We start from the raw sequence: 22,712 nt of genomic DNA, 5'->3' as shown, positions 1-22,712 counted from the left end.
CCTCCAATACCCTACTCAACAAATTGGATGCAGTCTATCACAGTGCAATCCGTTTTGTCACCAAAGCCCCATATACTACCCACCATTGCGACCTGGAAGCTCTCGTTGGCTGGCCCTCGCTTCATACTCGTCGCCAAACCCACTGGCTCCATGTCATCTACAAGACCCTGCAAGGTCTTGTGGTCACCATAGCATCTCCCACCTGTAGCACACGCTCCAGAAGGTATATCTCTCTAGTCACCCCCAAAACCAATTATTTCTTTGGCCGCCTCTCCTTCCAGTTCTCTGCTGCCAATGACTGGAACGAACTACAAAAATCTCTGAAACTGGAAACACGTATCTCCCTCACTAGCTTTCCCTACTGCACCTGTACATAGCCCACCTATAATTTAGCCCAAACAACTACCTCTTGTCCTACTGTATTTAATTTATTTATTTATTTTGATTCTTTGCACCCCATTATTTTTATTTCTACTTTGCACATTTTTCCATTGCAAATCTACCATTCCAGTGTTTTACTTGCTATATTGTATTTACTTTGCCACCATGGCCTTTTTTTGCCTTTACCTCCCTTACCTCATTTGCTCACATCGTATATAGACTTTTTTATACTGTATTATTGACTATATGTTTGTTTTACTCCATGTGTAACTCTGTGTCGTTGCATGTGTCAAACTGCTTTGCTTTATCTTGGCCAGGTCGCAATTGTAAATGAGAACTTGTTCTCAACTTGCCTACCTGGTTAAATAAAGGTGAAAATGGTGTGGGGTGGCATTTCTTTGGGGGACCGCACAGCCCTCCATGTGCTTGCCAGAGGTAGCCTGACTGCCAATAGGTACCGAGATGAGATCCTCAGACCCGTTGTGAGACCATATGCTGGTGCGGTTGGCCCAGGGTTTCTCCTAATGGAAGACAATGCTAGACCTCATATGGCTGGAGTGTGTCAGCAGTTCCTGCAAGAGGAAGGCATTGATGCTATGGACTGGCCCGCCCATTCCCCAGATCTGAATCCAATTGAGCACATCTGGGACATCATGTCTCACTCCATCCACCAACGCCACGTTGCACCACAGACTGTCCAGGAGTTGGCGGATGCTTTAGTCCAGGTCTGGGAGGAGATCCTTTAGGAGACCATCTGCCACCTCATCAGGAGCATGCCCAGGCGTTGTAGGGAGGTCATGCAGGCACGTGGAGGCCACACACTACTGAGCCTCATTTTGACTTGTTTTAAGGACATTACATCAAAGTTGGATCAGCCTGTAGTGTGGTTTTCCACTTTAATTTTGAGTGTGACTCCAAATCCAGACCTCCATGGGTTGATAAATTTTATTTCCATTGATCATTTTTGTGTGATTTTGTTGACAGCACATTCAACTATGTAAAAAAAAATTAATAAGGATATTTAATTCATTCAGATCTAGGATGTGTTATTGTAACGGTTCTCGTCTGGTGAAGGAGAAGCGGACCAAAATGCAGCGTGGTATTTTTGAGACATGTTTAATGACGATGAAAAAAACACGAACAATACAAAAACAACAAACGGAACGTGAAAACCTATACAGCCTATCTGGTGACAACAAACACAGAGACAGGAACAATCACCCCTGAAATAAAGAATATGGCTGCCTAAATATGGTTCCCAATCAGAAACAACGATAATCACCTGACTCTGATTGAGAACCGCCTCAGGCAGCCATAGACTATGCTAGACACCCCCAAGACAAAACACACCACAAAAACCCATGTCACACCCTGGCCTAACCAAATAAATGCAGACAAACACAATATACTTCGACCAGGGCGTGACAGAACCCCCCCCCCCTTAGGTGCGGACTCCCGGACGCACATCAAAACAATAGGGAGGGTCCGGGTGGGCGTCTGTCCATGGTGGCGGCTCCGGCGCGGGACGTGGACCCCACTCTATCAATGTCTTAGTCCCTCCTCCTCACGTCCTCGGATAGTCCACCCTCGCCGCCAACCATGGCCTAGTAGTCCTCACCCAGAACCCCACTGGACTGAGGGGCAGCTCGGCACTGAGGGGCAGCTCGGCACTGAGGGGCAGCTCGGCACTGAGGGGAAGCTCGGCACTGAGGGGAAGCCCGGCACTGAGAGGAAGCCCGGCACTGAGAGGAAGCTCAGGCAGGTAGTTGGATCCGGCAGAGTCTGGTTGACTGGCGGATCTGGCAGAGTCTGGCTGACTGGCGGATCTGGAATAGTCTGGCTGACTGGTGGATCTGGAAGAGTCTGGCTGACTGGCGGATCTGGAAGAGTCTGGCTGACTGGCGGATCTATAAGAGTCTGGCTGACTGGCGGATCTATAAGAGTCTGGCTGACTGGCGGATCTGGAAGAGTCTGGCTGACTGGCGGATCTGGAAGAGTCTGGCTGACAGGCAGATCTGGAAGAGTCTGGCTGACTGGCAGATCTGGCTGCTCCATGCAGACTGACAGCTCTGGCGGCTCCTTGCAGACTGGCAGCTCCTTGCAGACTGTCAGCTCTGGCTGCTCCATGCAGACTGTCAGCTCTGGCTGCTCCATGCAGACTGTCAGCTCTGGCTGCTCCATGCAGACTGACAGCTCTGGCTGCTCCATGCAGACTGACAGCTCTGGCTGCTCCATGCAGACTGTCAGCTCTGGCTGCTCCATGCAGACTGACAGCTCTGGCTGCTCCATGCAGACTGACATCTCTGGCTGCTCCATGCAGACTGACAGCTCTGGCTGCTCCATGCAGACTGACAGCTCTGGCTGCTCCATGCAGACTGACATCTCTGGCTGCTCCATGCAGACTGACAGCTCTGGCTGCTCCATGTAGGCTGGCAGCTCTGGCTGTACCATGCAGGCTGGCAGCTCTGGCTGCGCTGAACAGGCAGGAGACTCCGGCTGCGCGGAACAGGCAGGAGACTCCAGCAGCGCAGGAGAGGAGAAAGGCTCCGGCAACTCTGGAGAGGCGAGGCGCACTGTAGGCCTGATTCGTGGTGCTGGCACTGGTGGTACTGGGCCGAGGACACGCACAGGAAGCCTGGTGCGGGTAGCTGCCACCGGAGGGCTGGTGTGTGGAGGTGGCACAGGATGGGCTAGACCGTGAAGGCGTACTGGAGATCTTGAGAGCAGTGCTGGCACAGGACGTGCAAGGCTAGGGAGTTGCACAGGAGGCCTGGTGCGCGAGGCTGGCACCATCTTCACCAGCCGACTAACACGCACCTCAGGACGAGTATGGAGCGCTGACCCAGGTGCCATCAAATCCCCGACACGCTCCGTCGGGCGAATTCCATGCTTAAAGCACCAACACAGCAACTCCCTCATTTCTCTCTCCTCCAATTTCTCCATTAACTCCTTCACAGTCTCTGCTTCGCTCACCTCCAACACCGGCTCTGGTTCTGGTCTCCCCCTTGGCTCCTCACGATAAACAGGGAGAGTTGGCTCAGGTCTGACTCCTGACTCTGCCACACTCTCCCTGAGCCCCCCCCCCCCCAAGAAATTTTTGGGGCTGACTCTCGGGCTTCCATCTGTGTCGCCGTGCTGCCTCCTCATTCCGGCGCCTCTCCGCTCTCACCGCCTCCAGGTCTTCTTTGGGGCGGCGATATTCTCCAGGCTGATCCCAGGGTCCTTCTCCGAACAATTCGTCCTCCCATGTCCATTCCTCTCTTTGTTGCTCCTGCTGTTGCTGTTGCCTGATAACACGCCGCTTGGTCCCGTTGTGGTGGGTGATTCTGTAACGGTTCTCATCTGGTGAAGGAGAAGCGGACCAAAATGCAGCGTGGTATTTTTGAGACATGTTTGATGACGATGAAAAAAACACTAATAATACAAAAACAACAAACTGAACGTGAAAACATATACAGCCTATCTCGTGACAACAAACACAGAGACATGAACAATCACCCACGAAATACTCAGAATATGGCTGCCTAAATATGGTTCCCAATCAGAGACAACGATAATCACCTGACTCTGATTGAGAACCGCCTCAGGCAGCCATAGAGTATGCTAGACACCCCCAAGACAAAACACACCACAAAAACCCATGTCACACCCTGGCCAAACCAAATAAATGCAGACATACACAATATACTTCGACCAGGGCGTGACAGTTATTTTAGTGTTCCCTTTATTTTTTTGAGCAGTGTAGTAAAATCAACGCAATGTTATCACATAAAACTGACTCATCACCATAGTACAAAAAGAGGGCTTGCAATTTCAGCCAATCATGCACGTTTACCTCATAAAATGGTTGAATCAAGTCACACTTCAACAAACTTTTTCACTCGTCAGCGCATTTCAGCAACAAATTGGACAAAATCATTGCATGTTGCCATGCAAATTGTCAGAATTGCAGCAGTAAAATCAAGCGTTTTTCCAAGCAAATATCACAAAACATCTCTGCAATTTCCTGGAGGGACCAATAATACACAGTGATAGAGATGCCTGAGGCCATTTCTCAGCCATTAACACAGACTGCCAATACCCTAGCCACTGTTAACCACCGTGTGCAGTTACATCTGCCACCACCAGCACACAGAGAGAGATGACATTTGCCTGGCTTGGCTTAGCACAGTTACGCTAGCTCTCCGCTTGCTCTACCCCCTGTTTCAACTCGAGTTTCATGTTTAATCCATTGCAGTGTTGCTGGCAGGGGGGCAAATGTGACTCCACTATTATTTCGTCCCTTCCAAATTGGAATCTATGCGCATAAGGATGTATTCCAGTGGGAAACGCAGCAAAAGGAATGTGTGAGCCGGGTGGGCAAACTCAACTGTGTTCATGCTGCCAGCGTTAGGTTGACAGGTCTCGCCGTGGCGCCGCCGGGGGTAATGAATAGTCTTCATTTAAAAAGGCGAGGAAGAATCGGGCCTTTCCATGTTTGTGTAACACAGCACACACACACACAGCACTATGGATGGCAGTGAGTCCACACAGAAACAGGAGTCAGCGAAACAGGGCAATAAAAGTGGCAGGCGGGCAGTGCTAGGCGAGGCTCTAGGAATGATGATGGTGATCTGGTTTATTCTGGGCTGTTTGCACTGCTTTACACAAGCCTCTTCAAACTCCACTGAGTCATCACCTCCCTCCGTCTCCACTATCATCTGGCTTAATTATCACGGCCCGTTCATGTCACTGGCATACTGGGTGGGGGGGTGGGGGGGGGGTTAGATAAGGGTGGTTGTGAGCCTTTATAGGGGATGGGAAGTGTGTGTGTTTGCTTTTGTCCCACAGGGGTTTGAACGCAGGGACAACCTCTGTGTGTGTGTGTGTGTGTGTGTGTGTGTGTGTGTGTGTGTGTGTGTGTGTGTGTGTGTGTGTGTGTGTGTGTGTGTGTGTGTGTGTGTGTGTGTGTGTGTGTGTGTGTGTGCGTGTGGCCTATATGCATGGTCATAATTAGATTTTTCTTTTGAAAAAAGGATGTAAAACCTGTGCTAGGGGAAATCGTCATCTTTACTGCTCCGGTGCGGTCCGATAGTGAGAAGTTACATGTTTTATTATTCTGTTGTATTTCCTTCTCCTGAGTGTCGAGTGACCTTGTGTATCTGGCTGGCTGGACGAGGCAGAGACACGCATGCTAAAAGACCACAGAAGGATATCAGTCGCTCCGAAAGGCACTTTCTATATATAGATGAGAGGAGAGAGAAGTCATTTAGAACAGAAAAATAAATAAGTAAGTAAAGTAAATAAAGGGAGGAGAGGAGGGACAGAGCGATAGTAATAGTAGATGGTATAATATGAGAATATAAGCAGGCAACAGAGAGGGAGAGACATGAGAGGAGTGGGCAGGAAGTTAAAAGATGAGAGGTAAATAAAGGGAGGAGAGGAGGGACAGAGCAAGAGTAATAGTAGATGGTAAAATATGAGAATATAAGCAGACAACAGAGAGGGAGAGATATGAGAGGAGTGGGGAGGAAGTTAAAAGAGGAGAGGTAAATAAAGGGAGGAGAGGAGGGACAGAACAATAGTAATAGTAGATGGTAAAATATGAGAATATAAGCAGACAACAGAGAGGGAGAGACATGAGAGGAGTGGGGAGGAAGTTAAAAGAGGAGAGGTAAATAAAGGGAGGAGAGGAGGGACAAAGCGATAGTAATAGTAGATGGTAAAATATGAGAATATAAGCAGACAACAGAGAGGGAGAGACATGAGAGGAGTGGGGAGGAAGTTAAAAGAGGAGAGGTAAATAAAGGGAGGAGAGGAGGGACAGAGCGATAGTAATAGTAGATGGTATAATATGAGAATATAAGCAGACAACAGAGAGGGAGAGACATGAGAGGAGTGGGGAGGAAGTTAAAAGAGGAGAGGTAAATAAAGGGAGGAGAGGTGGGACAGAGCGATAGTAATAGTAGATGGTATAATATGAGAATATAAGCAGGCAACAGAGAGGGAGAGACATGAGAGGAGTGGGGAGGAAGTTAAAAGAGGAGAGGTAAATAAAGGGAGGAGAGGAGGGACAGAGCGATAGTAATAGTAGATGGTATAATATGAGAATATAAGCAGACAACAGAGAGGGAGAGACATGAAAGGAGTGGGGAGGAAGTTAAAAGAGGAGAGGTAAATAAAGGGAGGAGAGGAGGGACAGAACAATAGTAATAGTAGATGGTAAAATATGAGAATATAAGCAGACAACAGAGAGGGAGAGACATGAGAGGAGTGGGGAGGAAGTTAAAAGAGGAGAGGTAAATAAAGGGAGGAGAGGAGGGACAGAGCGATAGTAATAGTAGATGGTATAATATGAGAATATAAGCAGACAACAGAGAGGGAGAGACATGAGAGGAGTGGGGAGGAAGTTAAAAGAGGAGAGGTAAATAAAGGGAGGACAGGAGGGACAGAGTGATAGTAATAGTAGACGGTATAATATGAGAATATAAGCAGACAACAGAGAGGGAGAGACATGAGAGGAGTGGGGAGGAAGTTAAAAGAGGAGAGGTAAATAAAGGGAGGAGAGGAGGGACAGAGCGATAGTAATAGTAGATGGTATAATATGAGAATATAAGCAGACAACAGAGAGGGAGAGACATGAGAGGAGTGGGGAGGAAGTTAAAAGAGGAGAGGTAAATAAAGGGAGGACAGGTGGGACATAGCGATAGTAATAGAGCAGACACTGGGAGGTCGGCTGGGGACTATTTTATCGGCTGGGGACTATTTTAGAGCCCTTCACTAAACAAACGTCTCTCTTTCTCTTCGTGTTATAGAACAACTCCTCCCTCCATCCCCGGTTGTAGCTCGTGTCTCCTGGACCATTATTATTCGTCTGAGAGGATGTGTAACGTTCTGAGGCTGGAGAGGCTCTTTAGCTTTTCGTTTCCCCACTGTCTCGCTCTCTATCCATCACTCGAAATGGCTGTCTCCTCAAGGCCACTTTTTACAACCTCCCTCCCCCCCCCGTCAGACACGACGCCCCACCGCGTTAATGCTGTTAGTGCTAGCTATCAAGGCCCTATGTATACAGCCAATAAGGCGGTCCGGTTAGCTGGGTGTGTCCCGATCAGCCGACACCAACGACCGGCAGCACTGGCTGGAACAGAGGGAGAGGAGAGAGATGAAGAAGGGAGGCCTTTTATTGGGACACGGGCCCTGATAAAGGACGACACTCGCCATGATTTATAGCCCTTGGGTCCGGCGCGCCGGTGTCACAGTGATCTCCATCACCGCTGGCTGCCACCTCAACCACATTTTATTTTTGGGGTGCCTGCATGTATATTTGAATCAGGCCCCTCGACCGGGATAACCGAGTGCCTGTGCGACACGTGCTGATTTCCTGACTCTATTCATATGTAATAAGGTGTAATTAACAAGCTAATAACATGGGGGAGGGGGAGTTTCCCATCACTGATATACTCAACGTGTCGGTAGTAGGCAATGCAAGGCAGAGAGTAAGAAACTGAATGGAAAACAAGCAAAGGATCAGACTAAATGGAATCTGGAAAGAGAGGATTCTTGTCAGTGTTCTCAGTCCAGATCATCCACTGAAACGTGCAGATGTGTAAAGTCTGCAGGCCACCTGGGGGCCTCTTGACATGACCAGCCTTTCGAGGGGGGTTAGGTAAAAACATGGCATCATGGTTGTTGGTTTTATCTGTCCCCTCTCTCTTTTTCTTACTCACTCACTCACTAAATTCCTTGACACACATACATACACACACATATTCTCTTTCTCTCCCCATGTTACCCATACTGGTCTTATGTACTCCCTCAGACCCTAACTCTCTCCTACCTGTCTCCCTCCAGACGAGGCGTGTGCCAATTGTTCATTCGGGGCGATCTGCGACGGGCAGTCTGGCAGATGTGTGTGCCCGCAGGAGTGTGTTGAGTCCCACCAACCGGTGTGCGGCAGCGACAGCTCCACCTACCGCAGCGAGTGTGAGCTCCACGTGCGGGCCTGTACCAAGCAGCTTGACCTGCGTGTGCTCGCCCAGGGAGAATGCAGTGAGTAATTCTTACCGCCAAGTGTGTGTGTGTGCTGCGTCTGTATGCCTGTGTGTTCCTACCAGCAGTGTGTTGGTACAAATATACTATACAAACGCAACAGGCAACAATTTCAACGTTTTTACTGAGTTACAGTTTATTCAGGAAATCAGTCAAATGAAATAAATAAATGAGGCCCTAATCTATGGATTGGAAAGACAGATACTGTTGGTAACAGATCCCTTTATTTTTAAGTAGGGTCGTGGATCAGAACACCAGTCAGTATCTGGTGTGACCACCATTTGCCTCATGCAGCACGACACATCTCCTTCACATAGAGTTGATCAGGCTGTTGATAGTGGAATGTTGTCCCACTCCTCTTCAATGGCTGTGTGAAGTTGCTGGATAGTGGCAGGAACTGTAAAATGCTGTCGTACACGTTGATCCAGAGCATCCCAAACATGCTCAATGGGTGACGTGTCTGGTGAGTATGCAGGCCATGGAAGAACTGGGACATTTTCAGCTTTCAGGAATTGTGTACAGATCCTTGTGACATGGGGCCGTGCATTATCATACTGAAACATGAGGTGATGGCGGCAGATGAATGGCACGTAAATGAGCCTCAGGATCTCGTCACGGTATCTCTGTGCATTCAAATTGATAAAATACAATTGTGTTCATTGTCCGTATCTTATGCCTGCCCATATCATAACCCCACCGACACCATGGGGCACTCTGTTCCCAACGTTGACATCAGCAAACCACTCGCCCACACAACACTATACATGTGGTCTGCAGTTGTGAGGCCGGTTGGACGGACTGCCAAATTCTCTAAAACGACGTTGGAAGACAATGGTAGACAAATGAACATTAAATTATCTGGCAACAGCTCGAGTGATCATACCCACAGTCAGGATGCCAAATGCATCCTCTCTCAAAACTTGAGACATCTTTAGCATTGTGTTGTGTGACATTTTAGAGTGGCCTTTTATTGTCCCCAGCACAAGGAGGACCTGTTTATGCTGTGTAATCAGCTTGTTGATATGCCACACCTGTAAGGTGGATGGATTATCTTTGCAAAGGAGAAATGCTCACTAACAGAGATGGAAAAAACTGTGTGCAAAACATTTGAGAGAAATAAGCTTTTTGTGTATGGAACATTTCTGGGATCTTTTGTTTCAGCTCATGAAACATGTGACCAACACTTTACATTGCGTTTATATTTCTGTGCAGTGTCTATGTCTTATTAAAGTAATGTACCTGTATCTCTGTTGTATTTTAGCAGGGATATTCATTCTTCATGATTCCACTGCATAGTCACCTATAACCCTTATGTGCGGTTACAGAGACCTGTGGCAGCGCTGTGTGTGCCTGGGGGGCCCAATGCATCCAGAACAAGTGCGAGTGCACGCAGTGCCAGGGCCAGGCTTTATCTCCTGTGTGTGGCAGCGACGGCATGACCTATGACAACACTTGCGAGCTAGGTTTGGCATCCTGCGTCCTCAAGAAGAAGATTGAGGTGGCCAAGCTCGGCAGCTGCGAAGAAGGTAGGCATTAGGAAATATAAACTGTTTTTAATAATATTTTCTTTCCATTGACGTTTGTCATTGTCCACTTTGTTTTGGTAGCTACTGTTGTTAGCTGGTGATGTTGATCAATCCCTATTGATACTGTAAGTCTCTCCCATTGTCAGGAAAACAATGTACTTTCGGGAAGAGAAAATCGAAACTATGAGACACAGAGTGCTTTTTAAACATGACTTGCTTCATAAGTAGCAGCCTAGTTCACAATGCCAATCCTTTGTGGAGCTACTGGCACAGTTCCAGAGGTTCTACTGCTCTCCTCTGTCCTACTGGCACAGTTCCAGAGGTTCTACTGCTCTCCTCTGTCCTATTGGCACAGTTCCAGAGGTTCTACTGCTCTCCTCTGTCCTACTGGCACAGTTCCAGAGGTTCTACTGCTCTCCTCTGTCCTACTGGCACAGTTCCAGAGGTTCTACTGCTCTCCTCTGTCCTACTGGCACAGTTCCAGAGGTTCTACTGCTCTCCTCTGTCCTACTAGCACAGTTCCAGGGGTTCTACTGCTCCCCTCTGTCCTACTAGCACAGTTCCAGAGGTTCTATTGCTCTCCTCTGTCCTACTGGCACAGTGCCAGAGGTTCTACTGCTCTCCTCTGTCCTACTGGCACAGTTCCAGAGGTTCTACTGCTCTCCTCTGTCCTACTAGCACAGTTCCAGAGGTTCTACTGCTCCCCTCTGTCCTACTAGCACAGTTCCAGAGGTTCTACTGCTCTCCTCTGTCCTACTAGCACAGTTCCAGAGGTTCTATTGCTCTCCTCTGTCCTACTGGCACAGTTCCAGGGGTTCTACTGCTCCCCTCTGTCCTACTGGCACAGTTCCAGAGGTTCTACTGCTCTCCTCTGTCCTACTAGCACAGTTCCAGAGGTTCTACTGCTCCCCTCTGTCCTACTAGCACAGTTCCAGAGGTTCTACTGCTCTCCTCTGTCCTACTGGCACAGTTCCAGAGGTTCTACTGCTCTCCTCTGTCCTACTGGCACAGTTCCAGAGGTTCTACTGCTCTCCTCTGTCCTACTGGCACAGTTCCAGAGGTTCTACTGCTCTCCTCTGTCCTACTGGCACAGTTCCAGAGGTTCTACTGCTCTCCTCTGTCCTACTAGCACAGTTCCAGGGGTTCTACTGCTCCCCTCTGTCCTACTAGCACAGTTCCAGAGGTTCTATTGCTCTCCTCTGTCCTACTGGCACAGTGCCAGAGGTTCTACTGCTCTCCTCTGTCCTACTGGCACAGTTCCAGAGGTTCTACTGCTCCCCTCTGTCCTACTAGCACAGTTCCAGGGGCTCTACTGCTCCCCTCTGTCCTACTGGCACAGTTCCAGAGGTTCTACTGCTCCCCTCTGTCCTACTAGCACAGTTCCAGAGGTTCTACTGCTCTCCTCTGTCCTACTAGCACAGTTCCAGAGGTTCTACTGCTCTCCTCTGTCCTACTGGCACAGTTACAGAGGTTCTACTGCTCCCCTCTGTCCTACTGGCACAGTTCCAGAGGTTTTACTGCTCTCCTCTGTCCTACTAGCACAGTTCCAGGGGTTCTACTGCTCCCCTCTGTCCTACTGGCACAGTTCCAGAGGTTCTACTGCTCCCCTCTGTCCTACTAGCACAGTTACAGAGGTTCTACTGCTCCCCTCTGTCCTACTAGCACAGTTACAGAGGTTCTACTGCTCCCCTCTGTCCTACTGGCACAGTTCCAGAGGTTCTATTGCTTCCCTCTGTGACAATCAGCTCTCTCTCTCTCTGTGTCTTTGTCACTGTATGGTTGTCATGCATACAACGTCAGTGATAGTCCCTTGTGGCCAGACGTAGTCACCGTCACCGAGACTATCGTCATCGTCTGAGGAAGTGTGAACGCAAAGCAAATTTCACTTGCCAGAAATTCTGAGAGCGATGGAGAAGGGGAAAATAGACAAGGGGTGAGATGGAGAGGTGGAGAGGGAGAAAATTGAGAGATTGTGAGTTGGAAAGAGGGGGAGATAAAGATATAGGGATGGAAGTGTGGAGAAAGAGCTAGATGGAGGGACTGAGAGATGGACAGAGGGAGGAAGGGGGTAAATGGGTGAGAGTAGTCTGTCCTGGGTTTTTTCTCTCTCTCACTGAGCCACTGAGCCATTATCTAGCTCTGTTCGCCAGCTGTTAACTCCCAGCTGGTTGTGGTCAATTTAAAAGAATCGCATTGACTAAATTGAGTATCCTTTTGTATGTGTAGCAGAAAGAAATGTGCCATGATACACACACACTGCACATATAGTACACACGTGGGCACACAAACACACTGTGCCCCATATCATCATTATAATCACAAGCGGCACCTATAGTATATACACACACATTCAGAGACACACGCAAACTGCCCCATATCATCATCATAATCACAAGCAGCACCTATAGTATATACACACATTCAGAGACACACACACAGACACTGCCCCATATCATCATTATAATCACAAGCAGCACCTGTAGTATATACACACACATTCAGAGACACACACACAGACACTGCCCCATATCATCATTATACGCACAAGCAGCACCTGTAGTATATACACACACATTCAGAGACACACACACAGACACTGCCCCATATCATCATTATAATCACAAGCAGCACCTGTAGTATATACACACACATTCAGAGACACACACACAGACACTGCCCCATATCATCATTATACGCACAAGCAGCACCTGTAGTATATACACACACATTCAGAGACACAGACACTGCCCCATATCATCATTATACGCACAAGCAGCACCTGTAGTATATACACACACATTCAGAGACACACACACAGACACTGCCCCATATCATCATTATAATCACAAGCAGCACCTGTAGTATATACACACACATTCAGAGACACACACACAGACACTGCCCCATATCATCATTATAATCACAAGCAGCACCTGTAGTATATACACACACATTCAGAGACACACACACAGACACTGCCCCATATCATCATTATAATCACAAGCAGCAGCTATAGTATTTACACATACACACACACTCTGCCCCATATCGTTATTCCACGCCTTGTCACCGTTCCTCTTGCCCCCACCTAGCCGTCAGAAGCTAAACAGCTAATTAGCTACAAGCTACTTAGTCATTGTTAGCCACTGCTAGCCGCCTCTACCTTCTGCACAGATACCAGCCCTTTTTTAGCTTGGATAATACTCGCCAGCCTACCAGTATCAGACTGTCTCTCCACAACGCCGGATTCCTGCCGTAATCCCTGGACCATTACTCCTGATCTTCACAGCTCGCTAGCATCCACCGAGTTACCCAGTACCAAAGCTATCCCTGAGGAAGACCTCCCACCACCCGGGCTACTCAGTTGTTCACCCGGACTCCACCCAAACACGGCTAGAACACACTACTCCCCTGGATCCTTGCCGTAAACTCTGGACCTTGGCACCGGATCACTGCTGCTACCGAGTCGCTATAGTGACTAACGCCCCAGCCCCGAAGCTAGCACCAGTTAGCCGCGAGCCCGGCGAATCTCCCGGATAGAAAACTAAATTACTACAATACCTCTTTAGCCATCTGGCTTGGATCCTTAGTCGACACGGCACCCGCCGCACCACGTCGGCAGGTCTGCCAATGAATACTCCATCCTCTGTGCCTTCAACCGTTCTCTGTCGGACGTTGGAGCAGACGCTTCTACTAATCAAAATCAAATCAAATCAATCAAATTTTATTTGTCACATACACATGGTTAGCAGATGTTAATGCGAGTGTAGCGAAATGCTTGTGCTTCTAGTTCCGACAATGTAGTAATAACCAACAAGTAATCGAACTAACAATTCCAAAACTACTGTCTTATACACAGTGTAAGGAGATAAAGAATATGTACACAAAGATATATGAATGAGTGATGGTACAGAGCAGCATAGGCAAGATACAGTAGATGGTATCGAGTACAGTATATACATATGAGATGAGTATGTAAACAAAGTGGCATAGTTAAAGTGGCTAGTGATACATGTATTACATAAGGATGCAGTAGATGATATAGAGTACAGTATATACATATACATATGAGATGAATAATGTAGGGTATGTGAACATTATATTAGGTAGCATTGTTTAAAGTGGCTAGTGATATATTTTACATCATTTCCCATCAATTCCCATTATTAAGGTGGCTGGAGTTGAGTCAGTGTGTTGGCAGCAGCCAGTCAATGTTAGTGGTTGCTGTTTAACAGTCTGATGGCCTTGAGATAGAAGCTGTTTTTCAGTCTCTCGGTCCCAGCTTTGATGCACCTGTACTGACCTCGCCTTCTGGATGATAGCGGGGTGAACAGGCAGTGGCTCGGGTGGTTGATGTCCTTGATGATCTTTATGGCCTTCCTGTAACATCGGGTGGTGTAGGTGTCCTGGAGGGCAGGTAGTTTGCCCCCGGTGATGCATTGTGCAGACCTCACTACCCTCTGGAGAGCCTTACGGTTGTGGGCGGAGCAGTTGCCGTACCAGGCGGTGATACAGCCCGCCAGGATGCTCTCGATTGTGCATCTGTAGAAGTTTGTGAGTGCTTTTGGTGACAAGCCGAATTTCTTCAGCCTCCTGAGGTTGAAGAGGCGCTGCTGCGCCTTCTTCACGATGCAGTCTGTGTGGGTGGACCAATTCAGTTTGTCTGTGATGTGTATGCCGAGGAACTTAAAACTTGCTACCCTCTCCACTACTGTTCCATCGATGTAGATAGGGGGGTGTTCCCTCTGCTGTTTCCTGTAGTCCACAATCATCTCCTTAGTTTTGTTGACGTTGAGTGTGAGGTTATTTTCCTGACACCACACTCCGAGGGCCCTCACCTCCTCCCTGTAGGCCGTCTCGTAGTTGTTGGTAATCAAGCCTACCACTGTTGTGTCGTCCACAAACTTGATGATTGAGTTGGAGGCGTGCGTGGCCACGCAGTCGTGGGTGAACAGGGAGTACAGGAGAGGGCTCAGAACACACCCTTGTGGGGCCCCAGTGTTGAGGATCAGCGGGGTGGAGATGTTGTTGCCTACCCTCACCACCTGGGGGCGGCCCGTCAGGAAGTCCAGCACCCAGTTGCACAGGGCGGGGTCGAGACCCAGGGTCTCGAGCTTGATGACGAGCTTGGAGGGTACTATGGTGTTAAATGCCGAGCTGTAGTTGATGAACAGCATTCTCACATAGGTATTCCTCTTGTCCAGATGGGTTAGGGCAGTGTGCAGTGTGGTTGAGATTGCATCGTCTGTGGACCTATTTGGGCGGTAAGCAAATTGGAGTGGGTCTAGGGTGTCAGGTAGGGTGGAGGTGATATGGTCCTTGACTAGTCTCTCAAAGCACTTCATGATGACGGAAGTGAGTGCTACGGGGCGGTAGTCATTTAGCTCAGTTACCTTAGCTTTCTTGGGAAAAGGAACAATGGTGGCCCTCTTGAAGCATGTGGAAACAGCAGACTGAGATAGGGAATGATTGAATATGTCCGTAAACACACCAGCCAGCTGGTCTGCGCATGCTCTGAGGGCGCGGCTGGGGATGCCGTCTGGGCCTGCAGCCTTGCGAGGGTTAACACGTTTAAATGTTTTACTCACTTCGGCTGCAGTGAAGGAGAGTCCGCAAGTTTTCGTTGCAGGCCGTGTCAGTGGCACTGTATTGTCCTCAAAGCGAGCAAAAAAGTTATTTAGTCTGCCTGGGAGCAAGACATCCTGGTCCGTGACTGGGCTGGTTTTCTTTTTGTAGTCCGTGATTGACTGTAGACCCTGCCACATACTTCTTGTGTCTGAGCCGTTGAATTGAGATTCTACTTTGTCTCTATACTGACGCTTAGCTTGTTTGATAGCCTTGCGGAGGGAATAGCTGCACTGTTTGTATTCGGTCATGTTTCCAGTCACCTTGCCCTGATTAAAAGCAGTGTTTCGCGCTTTCAGATTCACGCGAATGCTGCCATCAATCCACGGTTTCTGGTTTGGGAATGTTTTAATCGTTGCTATGGGAACGACATCTTCAACGCAAGTTCTAATGAACTCGCACACCGAATCAGCATATTCGTCAATGTTGTTGTCTGACGCAATACGAAACATATCCCAGTCCACGTGTTGGAAGCAGTCTTGGAGTGTGGAATCCGCTTGGTCGGACCAGCGTTGGACAGACCTCAGCGTGGGAGCTTTTTGTTTTAGTTTCTGTCTGTAGGCAGGGATCAACAAAATGGAGTCGTGGTCAGCTTTTCCGAAAGGAGGGCGGGGCAGGGCCTTATATGCGTCGCGGAAGTTAGAATAACAATGATCCAAGGTTTTGCCAGCCCTGGTTGCGCAATCGATATGCTGATACAATTTAGTGAGTCTTGTTTTCAGATTAGCCTTGTTAAAATCCCCAGCTACAATGAATGCAGCCCCGGGCTGCTAACTTTAAACCGTGTCACCCGCATGCTAGCATAGTAGCGACTACTCCGCCGCTTCCCTGTTCCATCTATTGCTGCCCCCTGGACCCTATGATCACTTGGCTACATTTTTATTTTATTTTTATTTCACCTTTATTTAACCAGGTAGGCTAGTTGAGAACAAGTTCTCATTTACAACTGCGACCTGGCCAAGATAAAGCATAGCAGTGTGAACAGACAACAACACAGAGTTACACATGGAGTAAACAATAAACAAGTCAATAACACAGTAGGGAAAAAAGAGTCTATATACATTGTATGCAAAAGGCATGAGGTAGGCGAATAATTACAATTTAGCAGATTAGCTGATTAGATGTCCACTGGACTGTCCATTAATCACGGTACTCCATTCTGTTTATTTTGTTTTGGTTATTTATTTATTTTGTTTATCTGTCGGCCCCAGCCGCGAACTCAGTGTGTAGTTAACCGACCCTCTCTACCCAGTCATCGCCATTTTACCTGTTGTTGTTTTAGCTGATTAGCTGTTGTTGTCTCACCTGTTGTTGTCTTAGCTAGCTCTCCAAATTAACACCTGTGATTACTTTTTGCCCCGCTGTATGTATAATAATAATATAATAATATATCCCATTTAGCAGACGCTTTTGTCCAAAGCGACTTACAAGTCGGCTGGGGCCACTACTTTTACATATGGGTGGCCCCAGCGGGAATCGAACCCACGACGCTTGGCGTTGCAAGCGCCATGCTCTACCGACTGAGCCACACAGTCGGTAGAGCTATCTCTCTCATATGTCAATATGCCTTGTATACTGTTGTCGTGTCTTTGGCTATGCCGGATTAACAGATATGACATGCTATTATGCTATATGCTACATGCTATAAAATAATTTATCCGTTATTAATATCACCTGGCTCCGGTTGCTTGGATGGGCTGTGGAGCGTGACCATTCTGGATTTCCTCCAGATGGTACCTAAGGGTGGTATTCTGCTGCATTGCAGAGTCCACTTGAGCGCTTAGAGTACTGATTTTGGACATGTGAGTGTCGCACTTGCTCCCTTCGGTCTCAAACTTATCTGTCATGGTTAACGTCTGTCTGTTCCTTCCTAACCTTCGTTTGCAGCTGCTGTTGCTAACTCAACGGCTAGGAGGTATCACTACTGTAGTGAATAAGAGATAAAAAGTTCATACCATTCACAATCAAACTCATGCTGATGTTGGCTTCATTCTGTAGTTATCTAATTTCATATTCAAACATTTAAATTGAACAACAATTCCATGTGAATCCGATAACTCTGATGTGTAGACTTTCCACTGTAGAGTTTATGCCATCGTATCATTGATGAGAATGTCTCAGATGACAATCGAACTGACATCATATTCATTAAGTACCACCGCATATGTTCCATTGGTCGGATTACCAGAATATAGTTTATTTCCCCCCACCTTCTGATGTTTCCAGAATCTCTATGTTAACCAAGGGTTTTGCAAATGTAACCTCAGTAGGGTAGAGAGGAAAAAGGGGGGATGAGGTATTTATGACTGTCATAAACCTACCCCCCAGGCCAACGTCATGACACTGTTAGTTATCATTGTTTTAGTTTACAATGGAGCCCCTAGTTCCACTCATTATACCTCTGATACCTCCTTTGTTGCCACCTCCCACACATGTGGTGACCTCACCCATTATAATCAGCTTATCGAGAGATACAACCTCTCTTATCATCACTCAGTGACTGGGCTCACCTCCGCTGTACCCGCACCCCACCATACCCGTCTGCACATTATGCCCTGAATCTATTCTACCACGCCCAGCAATCTGCTCCTTTTATTCTTTGTCCCCAACACTCTAGGCGACCAGTTTTGATATCCTTTAGCCGTACTCTCATCCTACTCCCCCTCTGTTGCTCGGGTAATGTGGAGGTAAACCCAGGCCCTGCGTGTCCCCTGGCACACCCATTTGTTGACTTCTGTGATTGAAAAAACCTTGGTTTCATGCAGGTCAACATCAGAACCTCCTCCCTAATGTTTTTTTTACTGCTTTAGCACACTCTGCCAACCCTGATGTCCTTGCCGTGTCTGAATCCTGGCTTAGGAAGGTCACCAACAATTCTGAGATTTCCATACCATTTACAGCATTTTCCGTCAAGATAGAACTGCCAAAGAGGGAGGAATTGCAATCTACTGCAGAGATAGCCTCCTAAGTTCTGTCATACTTTCCAGGTCTATCCCCAAACAGTTTGAACTTCTAATTTTAAAATTTAACTTTTCCAGAAATAAGTATCTCACTGTTGCCCCCTGCTATCAACCCCCCTCCGCTCCCAGCTGTGCCCTGGACACCATTTGTGAATTGATCGCCCCCCATCTAGCTTTAGAGTTTGTTCTGTTAGGTGACCTAAACGGGGATATGCTTAACACCCCAGCCGTCCTACAATCTAAGCTAGGTGCCCTCAATCTCACACAAATCATCAAGGAACCCACCAGGTACAACCCTAAATCCGTAAACATGGGCACCCTCATAGATATTATCCTGACCAACTTGCCCTCCAAATACACCTCTGCTGTTTTCAATCAGGATCTCAGCGATCATTGCCTCATTGTCTATATCCGCTATGTATCTGTCTGTCAACTGTCAAACACGCCCTAAAGCACTTCTGCGAGCAAGCCTTTCTAATCGACCTGGCCCGGGTATCCTGGAAGGTTATTGACCTCATCCCGTCAGTCGAGGATGCCTGGTCATTCTTTAAAAGTAATTTCCTCACCATCTTAGATAAGCATGCCCCTTTCAAAAAATGTAGGACTAAGAACAGAAATATCGCCCTTGGTTCACCCCAGACTTGACTGCCCTTGACCAGCACAAGAACATCCTGTGGCGGACTGCAATAGCATTGAATAGTCCCCACGATATGCAACTGTTCAGGGAAGTCAGGAACCAATACACGCAGTCAGTCAGGAAAGCAATGGCTAGCTTTTTCAAGCATAAATTCGTATCCTGTAGCTCTAACTACAAAAGTCCATGGAGAACAACACTGTAAAGTCCATGGAGAACAAGAGCACCTCCTCCCAGCTGGCCACTGTACTGAGGCTAGGTAACACAGTCACCACTGATAAATCCATGATAATAGAAAATTTCAATAAGCATTTCTCTACGGCTGGCCATGCCTTCCTCCTGGCTACTCCAACCCCGGCCAACAGCCCCGCCTCCACCGCAGCTACCCGCCCAATCCTCCCCAGCTTCTCCTTCACCCATATCCAGAGAGCAGATCTTCTGAAAGAGCAGCAAAACCTGTACCCGTACAAATCAGCTGGGCTAGACAATCTGGACCCTCTCTTTCTAAAACTATCTGCCGCCATTGTTGCAACCCCTATTACCAGCCTGTTCAACCTCTCTTTCGTATCGTCCGAGATCCCTAAAGATTGGAAAGCTGCCGCGGTTATCCCCCTCTTCAAATGGGGTGACACCCTAGACCCAAACTGTTACAGACCTACAGTATATCACAAAAGTGAGTACACCCCTCCCATTTTTGTAAATATTTGAGTATATCGTTTCATGTGACAACACTGAAGAAATTACATTTTGCTGCAATGTAAAGTAGTGAGTGTACAGCTTGTATAACAGTGTAAATTTGCTGTCCCTTCAAACTCAACTCGAAGCTCACCACGAAGCCATTAACCTCTTGAAACTCTGGGGGCTCTATTTCATTTTTGGATGAAAAACGTTCCCGTTTTAAACAAGATATTTTGTCACAAAAAGATGCTTGACTATGCATATAATTGATAGCTTTGGAATTTTCCAGAACTGCAAAGATATTGTCTGTGGGTGCCCTAGAACGGGAGCTACAGGCAAAACCAAGATGAAACGGCAACCAGGAAACCAGCAGGATATTTTAGGCTCCGTTTTCCATTGTCTCCTTATATGGCTGTGAATGCGAGAGGAATGAGCCTGCCCTTTCTGTCGTTTCCCCAAGGTGTCTGCAGCATTGTGACGTATTTGTAGGCATATCATTGGAAGATTGACCATAAGAGACTACATTTTCCAGGTGTCCGCCCGGTGTCCTCCGTCGAAATTGGTGCGTCATTTTCAGCTGCTGGTATTTTTCCATGCGATTCTGAGGGGAAAGCAGGCTTCCACGAACTGCATATCAATGAAGAGATATGTGATAAAACACCTTGAGGATTGATTCTAAACAACGCTTGCCATGTTTCGGTCGATATTATGGAGTTAATTTGGAAAAAGTTTGACGTTTTGGTGACTGAATTTTCGGTTCGTTTCGGTAGCCAAATGTGATGTACGAAACGGAGCGATTTCTCCTACACAAAGATTCTTTCAGGAAAAACTGAACATTTGCTATGTAACTGAGAGTCTCCTCATTGAAAACATCCGAAGCTCTTCAAAGGTAAATGATTTTATTTATTTGGTTATCTGGTTTTTGTGAAAATGTTGCGTGCTAAATGCTACTCAAAATGCTAATCTAGCTTGCAATACTCTTACACAAATTAGTGATTTGCTATGGTTCAAAAGCATATTTTGAAAATCTGAGATGACAGTGTTGTTAAGAAAAGGCTAAGCTATTTGCGATTTTCAGAAATCGTTAACGTTGCGTTATGCTAATGAGCCTGAGGCTTTATTCACGATCCTGGATCCGGGATGGGGGTATCAAGAGGTTATTAATGTCTAAACCGCTGGCAACAAAAGTGAGTACAGCCCTAAGTGAAAATGTCCATATTGGGCCCAAAGTGTCAATATTTTGTGTGGCCACCATCATTTTCCAGCACTGCCTTAACCCTCTTGGGCATGGAGTTCACTAGAGCTTCACAGGTTGCCACTGTAGTCCTCTTCCACTCCTCCATGAGGAAATCACGGAGCTGATGGATGTTAGAGACCTTGCACTCCTCCACCTTCCATTTGAGGATGCCCCACAGATGGTCAAAATGGTTTAGGCCTGGAGACATGCTTGGCCAGTCCATGACCTTTACCCTCAGCTTCTTTAGAAAGGCAGTGGTCGTCTTGGAGGTGTGTTTTGGGTCATTATCATGTTGGAATACCGCCCTGCGGCCCAGTCTCCAAAGGGAGGGGGATCATGCTCTGCTTCAGTATGTCATAGTACATGTTGGCATTCATGGTTCCCTCAATGAACTGTAGCTCCCCAGTGCCGGCAGCACTCATGCAGCCCCAGACCATGACACTCCCACCACCATGCTTGACTGTAGGCAAGACACACTTGTCTTTGTACTCCTCACCTGGTTGTCGCCACACACACTTGACACCATCTGAACCAAATAAGTTTCTTGGTCTCATCAGACCACAGGACATAGTTCCAGTAGTCAATGTCCTTAGTCTGATTGTCTTCAGGAAACTGTTTGCAGGCTTTCTTGTGCATCATCTCCAGAAGAGGCTTCTTTCTGGGACGACAGCCATGCAGACCAATTTGATGCAGTGTACGGCATATGGTCTGATATACTGTATATCCATCGTGCATTGCCTATCTATAGTCTTCGAAAGACAAGTTAATAAACAGATCACTGACCATTTCGAATCCCACCGTACCTTCTCCTCTGTGCAATCCGGCCTCATTAGCCGGTCACGGGTGCACCTCAGCCACGCTCAAAGTACTAAACTATATCATAACTGCCATCGATAAAAGACAATACTGTGCAGCCGTCTTCATCAACCTGGCCGAGGCTTTCGACTCTGTCAATCACCGCATTCTTATCGGCAGACTCAATAGCCTTGGTTTTTATAATGACTGCCTCGCCTGGTTCACCAAATACTTTGCCGACAGAGTTCAGTGTGTCAAATCGGAGGGCATGTTGTCCGGACCTCTGGCAGTCTCTATTGGGGTACCAAAGGGTTCAATTCCCGGGCCGACTCTTTTCTCTGTATATATACTGTAAATGATGTCGCTCTTGCAGTGGGTGATTCTCTGATCCACCTCTACGCAGACCATTCTGTATACATCTGGCCCTTCCTTGGACACTGCGCTAACTAACCTCCAAAAGAGCTTCAATGCCATACAACACTCCTTCCATGGCCTCCAACTGCTCTTAAACGCTAGTAAAACCAAATGCATGCTTTTCAACCGTTCGCTGCCCGCACCCGCCCGCCAGACTAGCATCCTAACCCTGGACGGTTCCGACCTAGAATATGTGGACAACTATAAATAGCTAGATGTCTGGCTAGACTGTAAACTCTCCTTCCAGACTCATATTAAACATCTCCAATCAAAAATCAAATTTAGAATCGGCTTTCTATTTCGCAACAAAGCCTCCTTCTCTCACGCCGCCAAACGTACCCGAGTAAAACGGATTATCCTACCGATCCTCGACTTCGGCGATGTCATCTACAAAATAGCTTCCAACACTCAACATAGCAAACTGGATGTAGTCT

The 22,712-nt window shown here is 47.4% G+C and overlaps 1 protein-coding gene across 1 annotated transcript in view; it reads left to right on the top strand.

The window, feature by feature from the left end:
- The window catches only part of LOC135527407 (agrin-like), a 567,339-nt gene that overhangs the window by 403,675 nt on the left and 140,952 nt on the right, over positions 1-22,712 (top strand). Inside the window, 2 exon segments of the mRNA XM_064955939.1 lie at positions 8,212-8,409; positions 9,735-9,935. Coding sequence (XP_064812011.1) covers positions 8,212-8,409; positions 9,735-9,935 — 399 coding nt within the window.

This window comes from Oncorhynchus masou, chromosome 33, assembly GCF_036934945.1.
Source record: "Oncorhynchus masou masou isolate Uvic2021 chromosome 33, UVic_Omas_1.1, whole genome shotgun sequence".
Taxonomy (NCBI): Eukaryota; Metazoa; Chordata; class Actinopteri; order Salmoniformes; family Salmonidae; genus Oncorhynchus; species Oncorhynchus masou.
This window is presented reverse-complemented; position numbering and strand designations above follow the sequence as displayed.